The sequence below is a fragment of the Sorex araneus genome, chromosome 1, assembly GCF_027595985.1.
Source record: "Sorex araneus isolate mSorAra2 chromosome 1, mSorAra2.pri, whole genome shotgun sequence".
Classification (NCBI taxonomy): Eukaryota; Metazoa; Chordata; class Mammalia; order Eulipotyphla; family Soricidae; genus Sorex; species Sorex araneus.
In genome coordinates this window covers 37,353,721-37,367,983 of record NC_073302.1, presented here as the reverse complement: position 1 = coordinate 37,367,983, position 14,263 = coordinate 37,353,721, and the positions used below count along the sequence as shown (strand labels likewise).

Genomic DNA, 14,263 nt, shown 5'->3' with positions numbered 1-14,263 from the left:
TCGGGAGGGTCTGGGATTTTGGGGGGAGCCCAGGAACCAGGGCCTCCACGGGGCTGGACAGCTCGGAGTTCAGAATGATAGCACCCGTGCGTGCTCGTGGGGAGACCCTCAGCGGTGGGAGATAGTGGGTCCTCACTCGGCGGCGGCCAGTGCCCACTTCACTCTGTGTCAGTCTTGAGCCATGAGGCATTTTTAAGATATACGCATGGAGTTGTCTTTTAAAAAAAAAAAATTTCCCTCCCCTAGACCTAAGCTATTGTTCGGTGAAATAAAAATAAACCTGCAGACTCTGACAACAGAATTGAGGACACGAGGCAGGGGGAGGGAGAGACAGGCAACATTAAAAACTGATTTAAAAATCAAAAAATGAAAACTAGAAACCAACATGCCCAGGAGGCTACTGCACCCTTAACTTGACTGTTTGTGTAGTGTAATCATGACTTTTTTTTGGCACCAGGGATGGAACTCAGGGTGTCTGTCTGCTAGAGCTGTGTACTCCGGTCGAGTTATCGCCTCAGCCCAAACCCAAACCTCACTTTCCCTTGCCCAGGATGGCAATGATGGCTGCGTCCACCACTGGGATGGCCTGGAAGCAGCAACTCTATGGTGCGCCTGGGTGCCCCACACCGAGGGGTGCCATTCCAGCAATGCCAACGTGCCCTGTAGCTGGCAAACAAAGATTCTGATTGGATGCTTCCTTCCTGGCCATGGACCACGGATGCCCTGCCCTTCTTCTTGCTCTTCCTCCTATAACTGAACTCAGTCCCAATTCCTCAGTGCTATGCTTCCTCCCAGCTGTCCTGAGATGGTGGACTGCAGAAATAGTACCTCTCTCCTTTCCCCCACGTTTCCTTACAGCAGAGGCTCCCACTTATCTGGCCAACCCCTCCCCGCCACCCCTGAGATTCAGGGGGAAAAAAAAATCACTCAATACCTCCCCAGAAATCCACCTGATGTGAACAAAGAGCCACCCTCCTGATCCCCCACATTGCACCTGGGTTTTCCAGGACCCCAGATCCTTCCAACACCTCCAGAGGGTATGTCACCTTAGAAAACAGTGCCTTGGAGGAACCTGGGCACCCACTCTCCATTGCTCTGGTCGAGGTGTGTCACTCATTGCCTCTGACCTCTTGCTCATAGAGATGGATGCAGGCCTCAAGAAGAAAATCAGAATATATTCCTTCCTGGAGCTGGAGCGATAGTACAGCAGGGAGGGTGTTTGCCTTGCATGTGCCAACCCGGGGTTTTGATCCCTGGCATCCCATATAGTCCCCTGAGCACCTCCAGGAGTAATTCTTGAGTGCAGAGTCAGGAGTAACCCCTGAACATTGCTGAGTATGAACCAAAAAGCAATATATATATGCATATATATACACATATGTATATGTGTACATACATATATACATATATGTATATGTGTATATCACTGTCACTGTCATCCCATTGCTCATTGATTTGCTCGAGCGGGCACTAGTAATATCTCCGCTGTGAGACTTGTTGTTACTGTTTGTGGCATATCGAATATGCCACAGGTAGTTTGCCAGGCTCTGCCGTGTGGGCGGGATACTCTAGGTAGCTTGTAAGGCTCTCCGAGAGGGACAGAGGAATCAAACCCAGGTCAGCTGTGTGCAAGGCAAACGCCCTATCCGCTGTGCTATCGCTCCAGCCCCATATGTTTGTGTGTGTGTGTATATATATATGTATATATATATATATACACACACACACATATATATATATATATACATATATATATTTCTTTCCCCTTGTGAAGGTTGGTTGCGGGACAACTCAGAGGAGCGTCTGAGGAATAAAGCCACATCAGGACAAGCCAGCTGGGGGAGAGAGGGAGTAGGGGAGAGAGGAGAGGGGGAGAGGGAGAGAGGGAGGGAGGGAGCACACACATGTGTGTGAGCCTAACCTAAAAATATGTCCTGAGTCTCTGGTCACAGCGATGCGGTTTTAGAAGCCAACAGGGTTTCCTTTTAAAGTGAAGCGAGTGTAAGTTGATCACTTGCAGCCGAAAGAGCCCTCACAAGCATGCACTCGGTTTTCTCGAGTGAGTCCCTGCTCGCCCACTTCTGCCTGCCTCATCACATTGTTCTATCTGTGGGTGCCCGAGTGACGGGAACCAGGGTGGGGGTGGGGAGCGGATAAACTGAGGTCAAAAGTGGTTCCGTTCCCAGGTTCTTAAACTGTGAGTCACGACCCCGTATCTGTTTTAAAGCTCTTTATAATAATTCATTATCAGTGAATGTTTGGTTTGTATACCTATTATACAGCTATGCACCCAGGATTGCACAAGAATTTCCCAGGTCAAAAGAGGCTGTGTGAGGCACAGAAACCAATCTCGAAATGCAGCAGCTGCTAGCAGATATACAACAGGACTGTGAACTAAGCTACGGCCCAGTGCAGCCCTGGGAAGGGAAGGGTATTTGTCCCTCGGCCTTTTCCCCTTTGCGGCACCATGGCGACCGCCACCATTCAGAACCAACTGGACAGAGAGGTAGGAGCTTGCATTGATGGGACACATGGGGAATCTCACGATGGTGGGGGCAGAACCGGCCCTGCTTCCTGCCCAAATGAGACCCCAAGTGGCCGCCCACGAGAAGCTCTCCTGCTCCTGAACAGCCATGATCCCAGAGGCACACAAACCAATCTCAGAATGCAGTGGCTGCTGGCAGAAATACCTCTGGACTTAATACCAAAATCCCAAAACTGGGCAGCCACTTTCTCGACAATACAACATCATATGCTCTTTGTTATCAACAATAGAAAACATACGATCTAATGATGCCATTCTGACAGGTCTGACTGTTGGGGGGAAAACTCCAAATAATGATAGTGAGTTTTCTGTTGAAAATTGAATGTTATCAAAGTAAGGAGACAGTAAAGTGAAAATCATCTGCCACACAGGCAGAGGGGGAGTGGGAGAGGTGGTATGCTGGGGTTCTTGGTGATGAAACGTGTGCACTGGTGAAGGGATGGGTGTTTGATCATTGTATGATTGAGACTTGATCCTGAAAGCCCTATAACTGCTCTCACGGTGACTCAATTAAAAAAAAAAAAAAAAGAGGCTGTGAGTAGAAAAATTTAAGACCTGGTCTAAGGCAGTGGCTTTCAACCCCTGGCATCCCATATAGTCCCCTGAGCACCTCCTGGAGTAATTCCTGAGTGTAGAGCCAGGAGTAACCCCTGAGCATTGCTGAGTGTGAACCAAAAAGCAATTTGACGTGGAATCCTGCACTATGCTCAGGAGAAGAGCAGGGACAGTTACCACCTTTCACTTCAATATATCAAGAGTGGTTAAGATAAAATTTTAGGGTTAACCATTAAACTAACATCCATAGCAGAAGAGAAAAATGTGGTTGACTGAAAAGCACACCAGAGAAGGGAAGGGAGAGCTAAAACGAAAACAAGTAGTGACAGGTCAAATACACTGGTATCAAGAAAAACAATACACCGACATAAAAAAAATAGACTTAAACTTAGCATTGTATAGTGATATTAAATGAAAATGGACTAAAACACCCCAAATCCAGTTACACAAAAGACATATCCCAAATACTGAGAAAAGAAAAAGCAAAAGGGGAGGCCGGAGTGATAGCACATCGGGGAAGGCGTTTGTCTTGCTCGCGGCCGACCTGGGTTCGATCCCCGGCATCCCATCCCATATGGTCCCTCGAGCACCACCAGGAGTGATTCCTGAGTGCAGAGCCAGGAATAACCCCTGAGCATCACCGGGTGTGACCCAAAAAGCAAAAAAAAAAAAAAAAAAAAAAAAGCAAAAGGGGCATAAAATGCAATCGATTAACCCCAAAAGATGGTGAAGCTATAAATAAAGCTGATTCCTTTATCTTTTTCTTTTTTTTGGGGGGGGCAGGTTAGAGTGGAGTGCCCTGGGGTTCCCAGTCATACTTAGCCCAGCTGTGCTTGGGCCCAGCAAGGCAGAACTGATGGGGATCACAGTGGGGTCACACCTGGTGGTGTTGGGGATCAACTTGGGAGCTCTGCATGCAAAGCCTGCGTTTCGCCCTCTGAGCTATTGAGATAAAAGGTTACTTTACCGGGTAGATTCAACAACTTTAAATTGTTGCTTTGTTTTGGCTTTGGTGGTGCCAGGATCAAATCCAGGTTCTCACACATGCAAGTCGAGTGTTGTACCCCTGAATCGCATCCCTGGCCCGGCAAACTTTATATCTATATGGACTTGATGATAGAGCAAAAATAGAAAGCAGAAAACAAAGATAGAAGGCCAAGAATCAAAAGGTAAAAGTACACATTCATCACTGTCTTTGGGAATCTTAACACGCTTCACTCTATACTATCTAGAACAGGAAGAAAAGCATCAGTGAGGACATAGAAGAGTTGGTCAGGATCAATAAACCTGTTGCAGTGACATCACATACAACAGCACCTCCGGTACTTGCAGAGCATGTATGCAACAGCTGTAAAAACTGTTCGGAAACAGAGCCTTCAAAGTCACTTAATAACTTCCGGACGACTGAAATGAGGCAGCACAAGCACAGTGATTACAATTCATAAATGATAACTAGAAAAGTGTCTGGGATAAAGAAACACAGTTTTGGGGCTGGAGAGAACGGTGGGTAAGGCGCTTGTCTTGCAGCTGATTTGGGTTTGATCCCCCACAGCCATATGGTCCCCCAGGTCCTACCAGGAGTAGGCCCTGAGCACAGACCCACGAGTGAGCTCTGAGCACCAGTGCATGTGGCCCCCAAACAAACAAAAAACATAAAAGAAAATCAGATATTTAGAAATAAGTGACTAAAATACTAAAATATAAAAATTTGTGAGCTCCCATTAAACATTTTATTTTTTTGTTTTTGTTTTTGTTTTTTGGGTCACATCCAGCAATGCTCAGGGATTAACTCCTGGTGGTGCTCGAGGAACCATATAGGATGCTGGAAATTGAACCTGGGTCGGCCTCGTGCAAGGCAAACACCCTACCTGCTGTGCTATCGCTCCAGCTCCATCCCATTAAACATTTTAAGAGTAAATGGAGGAGAAAAAAACCTGATACAAACTCATACAAGTATCTACTTCAAGAAGTTGGGGGTGGGGGTGGGGGTAATAAAACCCAAATGTATCTGAGGAAAGTAAAACTTAAAAAAAAATGGGGGCCAGAGCATAGTGGTAGGGCGTTTGCCTTGTTCGCCTTGCACGCAGCCAACCTGGAGGGTTTGATCCCCAGCATCCCATATGGTCTCCAGAACACTACCAGGGCTTATTCCTGAGTGCAGAGCCAGGAGCAACCCCTGAGCATCTCCAGGTATGACTTAAAAATTAAAAAAAAGAAAAAAGAAAAAAAGAAAAGCAGAATTTCATAGAAGAGCAAACTTATTATTGAAAAATATCAATAATGACAAAAGTTAGTTCTCTAAAAAGAACCTCTACTGAAACTGAAGAAGAAAAAGATAAAAAGAGCACTAACATGAAATCAGAGTGAAAGGGGGACATTTCACCAGACACTGCAGACATTAGAAGAAAGAAGACCATATAAGGGCCGGAGAGAGAGTACAGTGGGTATGGCACCTATCTAGAAAAGAAGCTGACATGGGTTCAATTACCAGCACCCCCTATGGTCCCCTGAGCACTTTCAAGAGTGATTCCTGAGTGCAGAGCCAGGAGTAAGCCCTCAGAACTGCCAGGTGTGGAAAAAAAAAAAGAGTAAGGAAATATAGGGCCAGAGAGATAGCACAAAGGTTAAGGTGCTTGAGTTTGCCTCATGTGACTGTGACTGTAACCCTTGTCCAAATCCTGGCACTGCATGTGATTCCCTAGCACCACCAGGAGTGGCTCTTGAGCACCTCTGGGTCAACACTGCCCCCACCATCACTGCCCCCCCCCACCACACACACACACACACACACACACACACACACAGTATTTTAAATGACTTCATTTAAAGTGGTTGATATTGCAGAAGGGGAAAAATTGCTAGAAAAATATTACTAAAGCCTATTCACCATCACTGTATTACTGTCATCCTGTTGTTCATCGATTTACTCGAGTGGGTGCCAGTAATGTCTCCATTTGTCCCAGCCCTGAGATCTTAGCAGCCTCTCCTTACTCATCTTTCCCAATGATTGGAGGCTCTTTCAGGGTCAGGGGAATGAGACCTGTTATTGTTACTGTTTTTGGCATATCGAATACGCTACGGGGAGCTTGCCAGGCTCTGCTGTGTGGGCAGGATACTCTCAGTAGCTTGCTGGGCTCTCTGAGAGGCATATATATATATATATCCCTCTAGCGTGGTTCAGGAATTTGCTCATTCATGCGTATTATTTAAGAAAAAAATTCAAAAGTTAATCTAAAACCAGGAGTGGAGAGACAGTATGGTTGGGGGTAAGGTGTTTGCCTTACACTGCAAAGTGTGGTTTGCTCTCCGGCACTCCCTATGGTCCTCTGAGCTCACCAAGAGTGATCCCTGAGCACAGAGCTAGGAATAAGTCCAGCCTTGAGCACTACAGCACGTGGGGTGGTGTAACAGGTGGAGAGAGGAGGCAGGCCAAGCAGTTCACCAAAAAGGCCATCCAATTAATCAATTAAAAAGTGCAAAATTATGTAATGACAAAGAAAAATCAAGAACCACAAAAGATACTGTTACACCTTCACAAGAATAGTTTAAAAATATTAAATGGGGGCTGGAGCAATAGCCCAGTGGGTAAGGGCATTTGTCTTGCATGCAGCTGACCCAGGTTCGATTCCCAGGATCCTATATGGTCCCCCGAGCACCGCCAGGAGTAATTCCTGAGTGCAGAGCCAGGAGTAATCCCTGAGCATTGCCGGATGTGACCCAAAAAGCAAAAAAAAAAAAAAAAAAAAAAAAAGTAAAGACTGAGTGCCTGCAAGGATGCTAAGCAACAGGAACTCACCTCTACTGCTGGGAGGAGAGGAAACTCGTACACTCATGCAGGGATTGCCAGCCTGGCAAAGCCATTCCACTTCCACACATGTAGCCTAAAGAAAGCAATTCACATACACACCAGAAAATGTCCACGGAGGTTCTTGTTTGCATGGTTCTGGGCAGCCAGAGACTACGAGCTGCCCCCAGGTACCCATCTTCTCCAGGAAGGGCAGATGTGGACTGTGACACAGTCATCTCGGGACACACTGAGCATTGCACGCAAGGGAGGCCACTGCATGGATGCGACTCACTCACAGCACATCAGGCAAAGGAGCAAAAGCACAGTCCAGGGATGTGGCTCAGGTGGTCAAGCTCATGCCTCACACCCGCAATAATTATAAGGGGGATTAAAAAGCAACACGTAAAATGCACATACTATTATATAGGTAAGGTGCTCAAACACTAGCAGACATTATGTTGTTTAGCAGGGGGTGGGTGAGGGGAGTATAATAAAGATGACAAAACTACAAAAAAAAGCACAAGAAGGATTATCACAGAAATCAAGATACTGGATTTTTTGGGGGAGGAGATTGATTTGGACGGGGTATTCCGAAACACAGGCTGTAGTGGGTGACAGGACTATTTCCCTCAGAATGGTTAAAGCCTACCTTCGGCGGGACTTTAAGTCTGCCTAAATAGACAGACATCTTATTTTAAAACATTGAAACAAAGGCAATGAAGTGAACACACGGATCATTGTTTGATTGGAAATAATAATCCTTTACAAATTAAAACCTGGTGGGGGGGAATTCTCAGTTGGTAGAGTCCATGGGTAAGAGTCAGGAAGGGCCAGGAGCGGGAATAGAAGATCTTATCATAAATTTGCTAAAAAAGTGTCCGCAGAACGAAATCTTTTGGGCGATTTCTGATGCGGCTGCTGGCAGGAAAGGGTCTTGTTTGTCCCCAAAGGAGAATGCAGCAGGAAACCCAGCTTAGGGGCAGGCTCAACACACAGCCCAGAGGACGGCTAAGCACGTGAGCGTACACTTCAAAAAAGCTCTAACCTTGGAGTCCAAGCACGGGATCAAGCTGGCAGGAAGCTGGTCCAAGCTGGGCGCCGAGCAGCAGTGAGCACACATCTCTGGCCCGTGCAGGTCAGCTCTTCAACAGCGCTACCACACAGCTGTTGTCAGAAATAACAATGTGGGTGGACTGCTCAGGGGCCAGTCTTCACGCCTCCACAGAGTGGAAGGGAGCCCCTGCTGTGGGTGGTGAAGCCCCCCGTGGTGCCTGGAAGCGGGAGATGCTGAAACTCTCACGCACAAGGGCCTGGAAGATGACGTGGCCCAAGAAAGAAAGAAATGATTGCAACATGAGACCACTAGGCTAAACATCTAAAATGAAAGAAGGGGACAGAGAGATAGCCCAACTGCCTGAGCACATGCTTTTGCACATGAGGAGCCCTGTGTTCCACTCCCGGCAGGCATGTGCACACATTCGCACACACACACACACACACACATACACACAGAGTTGTCGATGTCTGTTTATTTACCTCTATGTACACAGCAGCGTATGTGTAAGTGAGAAACTAAATCCATCACTAAGCTAAGAGAAAGGAGGTAATGAGAGAAATCTGTAGGCATCAGGCTATGACAGGAGACTCCAGAAAAGGTTCATTCATTAGGGCTGCAAGAACAAAATGCTTTTTGTACCATCTACCAGGGCTGTGTGCTGGAGACACTGACGGGGCTTGAAAAGTCTTTGGCGCATGATATAGCCTTGGCTGTCCAGGACACTTCCCCTCCCAAGCCTAACAGCTCTGCAGGCACCCCTTTCTGAAACCACCTTGATCACAGCTGCCCCACACATCTCCCCCTTATCTCGACCAACACCCTGAGTTTCTCCCACAAAGATTTTGAATCTGCTAAGTCAGAAGTCCATGCTCATTCCCACTCTTTCTGGCCCTGCCACCAAAGCATACCTCTTGGAGGGAAGGAGGGAAGAGCTGACATGCCCGCAAGTGGGAAAATCAGAGGAGCACCACCAAGGAACCGAAATCCACCAGGAACCCGGCTGGGCACTGCTTGACCACCTACTGCTAACAGCTACTTGTGCTATCACAAAAATACACTTTCATCCGATAACCATGGCAACCAGCATGGAGGCACCATGGGTGACGGTGGCTTTCTCCAGAAATCTAGTAACAGTAAGAGGCCTGAAACCAGAAAGACAAAGAAATCCAAGTCCTCTGGGCCAGAAAGAAATCGTTCCCTATAAGCCCCGACAAAGCGGCCTTTTCTCCAGCCCCTAACATCTCGCCAGGCTTCCAGGAGGCTGGGGGACTGCTAGGAGCCGGTCAGGAAACAATTCAGACTTCTCTGTCCCTTGGGGCCAGCAGCCTCGAGGGGGGCTGGAACTTACTGGTTTTTTTTTTTTTATGCAACTTATTGAGAACCAGCACAGGGATAGAGACACATACAAAAATCTCCACTTTAATCCGAAGACCCCACTCGGTGTACAGAGCTATGCAGTAGGTATGCACTGAGCAAGGATGCGCAGAACAAAGGATGAGGTGAGTGTCCAGGGTGTGTGTGTGGGGGGGGGGGGGAATGCACTATCTGATGAGGAGTGTTGCTTCCTTCCCACCCAGTACCAATGTTCAGTAGGATCCCAGGAAAATCGAAGCCCAGTGCAGGCTGTGAGTGCCCGTTCTGCTCGCGCTGGCCAAAGGAGCAGCTGCACCCGCCTGCGGGCTTCCCAGGCTCACACTGTGCTTTTTTCGGTGGCAGCACATGGCTGGCACTTTCCTTTCCCTTCAGAGGGAATCTGATACCCATCTGCTCGAGTAAATTCTTGTTCCCATCCCGCCTGCCTGGCTCACTTCAGAGGTTCACATGCCAATTGTAAATGAGAAGGTAAAGGGGGGGTGGGGAGGGGGGGAAGAGAGAGAGAGAGAGAGAGAGAGAGAGAGAGAGAGAGAGAGAGAGAGAGAGAGAGAGAGAGAGACCAAAGACGTCCACTTTTTCAGCTCCTTTCCCAGGATCTCAGAGCAGCACCGTTTTAGAACAGGAAACAAAGTGGAAGAGGGACGAAACCCTCTGCGAAACCTCCTCTCCGGCAGCACCGAGGATCCTCATTAATTTATTTGCTCTTTTAGGGGCCATGCCCAGCTGTGCTCAATGAGGCGTCTACCCCCTGGCTCTGGCATCACTCCTGATGGGGCTGGAACCTGGGCTGGCCGCGTGCCAGGCAGGTCTCTTATTTAACAAACTTGTACTGACAGCACGACTGTGCAGTCCGTCCCCGCCGGACTCTGGGCTTCAACCCTTCCCACTTCATCCGCACGGCCGCCTCCCGCGCCCGTGACTGTGAGGGTCTCATTCTAACCCGATGGGCTTCTTACTTGGCCCAGCGTGACAGGGCGAGCACGAAGCGGCAGAACCAGGACTGGAAGCCCCAGGCCTCCTGGATGGGTGGGAGAGTGGGTGGGTGGGTGGGGGGACCCCAGCGCCTGGCTCTTCGGAAGCGCTTCCCACCCGTTCTGCCCGCCTGCGGTGCCCCCCACGAGGGGGAACACCCATCGCTTGTGCCTCGGAGAAGCCACGGCGGCTCCACGGCGGCTCCACGGCGGCCCCGAGACGTCTGCATCTCCGCAGAGCCCCGCGGACAGGCGCGTCCGAGGGGCCCGGGGCGACCCTCACTCCCGCCTTCCTTAGGGGCAGAAGGCGCTCGCCTTCCCGCGAGGGACCACTTGACACTCGCACGCGCGGAGCGCCCCGCATCCCGCGGCCCGTCATCTTACAGGAGGCGGGGGTGGGCGGTGGACAGCGAGACCCTCTTCCCCCCACGCTCCATCCCCGCCCGGTGGCCAGCTAGCTGGGCGCGGGGCTGCCCCGCTCCGTCGCGCGCGGGCCCCAGCGGCTCCGCCGCGGCCCCGGGAGCAGCCCCGCCGCCGCCCCCCCAGCTCGGCCGGCCGCCCCCTTACCTGCCCCCCGGGAGCTCTCGGGGCCGCTCGCCCACAGCAGCGCCGAGCGCGGGCGCCCGAGCCGCAGCACAGCTGCCAGGACGGCGGCGCGGGGCGGGCGCGGGGCGGGCGCGAGGCGGGCGCGCGGCCTCACGTGACGCGGAGGCGGGGGATGCCGGGATGCGCCCTGGGCGCAGGGTCCGGCTTGCCGGGGCCCCCGCCGGCCGCCCCGGCCCGGGAGGGATGCCCGGGTGGGCAGCCGCGGGCCCTTCCCCGGGGGCTCGGGCCGGCTCGGGAGCTGGAGGGCAGCAGCCTGCACGTCCGCATCTGGAGGCCCGGGGCCGTTCTCGCCACCCCCGGGGCCCCCTTCCCTTATTCTCGGCTGGATAACCGGCTGTGATGACGCCCGGTCCTTAGGTTCGGCACAGTGCTCGCCCTGCGAGGATTATACTGTATGTGGCTCTGGCCTCTGGCGGGGTGCTCCGACTGCACAATACGGAACAAAAAACGAACAGTTCCCGCCCCCCTAAGGCGCTCGGGTGGAAAATGAAGCTGCTATTCTTCAAATGCGTGCTTTTAAGTTAAAGGGACTACATTCAAAAGAACCTTCATCTTGTATTTTTTTGGGGGGGTCTTTTTGGGTCACACCCTGCGATGCTCAAGGATTACTCCTGGCTCTGCACTCAGGCATTAGTCCTGGGGGAAGTTACTCGGTGGGGGACCATATGGGGTGCTGGGGATGGAACCCGGGTGGACCGCGTGCAAGGCAAACACCCTACCCACTGTACTAACTCTCCAGCCCCAGAAGTCTAATTTTGTATCAAGGAGCAACAGATATGCGGGAAGAAGCGGGACAGGCAGGTGTAGCCTCCCGTGAAGAATCTCCGGTGGAATGGAGAGCGACAGAGATGCCTCTGGGCACCGGTGAGATGTGCAGTTTGCCTGAACCTTATGGGGAAGATGGAACCATGTTAAGTGAAAGGCAGGCAACGGGGGTACTTAGGCATGAGAAAAGTCATCACATCTTCCGAGGTCACCGAAGGGCTGGAGGAAGAGGGGTTGTGACTTGATAATCTTATGAACGTATGTGAATTACGTTCATAACATTAGACAAAGGTACTGGGAGATGGGTTAAGACTTGGACTGGAGTAAAGGTAACAGAGAAATGGATTTAAAATATTGGGTCAAACTTGGCTGATGGGAGATGTTAGGGGTAGCCCCAGCCTTCCACTTAATTTACTGACTGGGCCCAGGGAGGTCTTCATGGAAGTGATTAGTGTTGGAAGGGGAACAAGTGCAGGCAACTCGAAAAATCGGTAAATAGAGCGTCTGGACTTGTTCAACTCAACTCTATCTTGAGTTGAGATAGTTCAACTCAACTATCTTGAGTTGAACAAGTTAGTCTCGCCCAAACGAAGTGATCTTATCTAGAGGGGCCAGTGAGATAGTACAGCAGGTAGAGAGGCCTGCCTTGCATGCAGCTGACCTGGTTCAATCCCTGGCACCCCACTTAGTCCCCTGAAGCCCTTCCAAGCACGATCCCCGAGTGTAGTAGAGCCAGGAGTAAGACCGGAGCTCCTCTGGGTGTAGCCCCAAAACAGACAAACAAAAGAGGAGTTGGGAGATGGCTTAAAGGGCTGGAGCATATGCTTACCTGTCATGCACAGGGCTCCAGGTTCAATCCCCAGCACCAAACACAACTAGGTGTAGCCTCAGTTGCCTCCAGTCCTCCGCTCCCAGAACAAAGAGCATATTCAAAAGGCAGCTAGATTTTTGGAAAAATAGCCCTCTGAATTTTGGAAAACAACGGCAGCTGCAGAAATCTAACTTGGCAATGCTGTGAAGAAGAAATGATTGCACTAGATCTCCTAACAGTTGACCTCTGTTGGGCCCACTGATGTCAGTTCCTGGTGAAATGTATCCTACAAAATGTTTTATGCATTCCATAAAAATGCATTCCATCTATTATTACCATATGATGAAATTTACGGATTCTGGCAGAGGCTCAAATCACCATGCAGCTGTTCTTTTATAAATGGAAGGAGGGGGAAAACAAAACCCTAAGCCAAACGCCAACAATTTATTTTAAGCAAACACCACACACAAAGCTGCACCCTCAGTAGCTTGCTCTAGCATCGAGCACTGTGACTTGGGGCAAGTCAGATCTAAACAGGGGTGATTGACAATGAGCTTGGTCATTTATCTTCCTGATGACCAGCAAAGCTATGACACAGATACTTCTTTGGAAAGTGTCCCACTATATAAAACTGGCAGTCTCCGTAAGGCTCAATTCATGTTTGCCAACATTGTTTCGGCCTTTCAAGCACTTTCTACAAGCGTACTTCATCTTTCCCATCAGTAGTGAGAGCATGTGGCGCCGCATGGGAAATGTGATTCCATGAGTACGATATCAGAGTATCAATGGGGAACTGTGGCTGCCCTCGCTGCCGGCCTCATCTCTCTCATGAATGCCTCTGACCCACTCCCTGCTGACTATTGTCTTCTCTTCCATGGGCGGGGACCTGCTATCTCTGCAGCTTTGCACATAGTTGCTATATATCATTAAATGACTAGGTAACTGTGAACAATGTCCTTACTCACGTCACCTCTGTTTGCGGAAAAAGTGAAGTGTGGGGCAGGAGAGACAGTTCAGTGGGTAGGACACTTGCCTTGCATGCAGCTGAGCCGGGTTCGATCCCTAGCATCACCATATGTCCCCTGAGCACTACCAGGAATAATTATGCTTCCTGAATGCAGAGCCAGGAGTAACCCTGAGCATTGTCAAATGTTACTCAAAACACACACACACACAGACACACAGACACACATACACCCCAAAAAAGAAAAACAAAGAAAGACATGTGAAGTTTGGAGCGATTTCTGTAAGGTCATCCTCGTAGACAGAATCTGTAATCCTTTCCAGCTGCCAGGGTCTGAACTCCCACTTTACGTTGTGGGATTGAAGCCTTTCCACAAAGCAGCTGAAATACTAAATATTCTGTTTCCCCAAATGACCTTGACACTACAAATTACTTCCAGAGTTGGGAGCCAGGTGAGGAAGTGGAGTGTTGGGATAATTCTCTAAGCCATACCATGGCAACTGTGGCAAAAGTGACTTCTTACACCAATTCATGCACTGCCAGGCTGGTGGCGGGGCTCATGGTTCTGTGCCTGGGACACTGGTGAAGGATGCTCTCATCTTCAGCAGAAATGGTACCCTCACTATTCCAGCTGTAGACAGCAACCAGGTGACAAAGGGCAGAATTCTAACCACCGGGCCCCCCAGGTTGCATCTCTATGGCCTCTAAGTGATACAAAACTAATATCATCCTTTCAGTCAACTACATTTCTCCATCTATTCTACCAAAACTCAGGTTTGGGTTTGCAACTCTGACTCCTACAACTGCAAAATAGCAGAGCTGAGGCTG

At 49.9% G+C, this 14,263-nt stretch overlaps 1 protein-coding gene across 2 annotated transcripts in view; it reads right to left on the bottom strand.

The window, feature by feature from the left end:
* FBXO10 (F-box protein 10) overlaps positions 1-10,970 on the bottom strand; it is a 46,348-nt gene extending 35,378 nt beyond the window's left edge. Inside the window, exons 1-2 of one of the 2 annotated variants that reach the window (XM_055132131.1) lie at positions 10,857-10,930; positions 7,933-8,051 (exon numbers count right to left, since the gene is read on the bottom strand). In XM_055132131.1, the coding sequence (XP_054988106.1) occupies positions 7,933-8,007 (75 nt within the window). In that variant the 5' untranslated portion in view covers positions 8,008-8,051; positions 10,857-10,930. Of the gene's footprint in view, positions 1-7,932; positions 8,052-10,856 lie in introns of both variants that reach the window. The other variant, XM_055132137.1, reaches the window with a different exon arrangement.
* Positions 10,971-14,263: the final 3,293 nt, after the last annotated feature.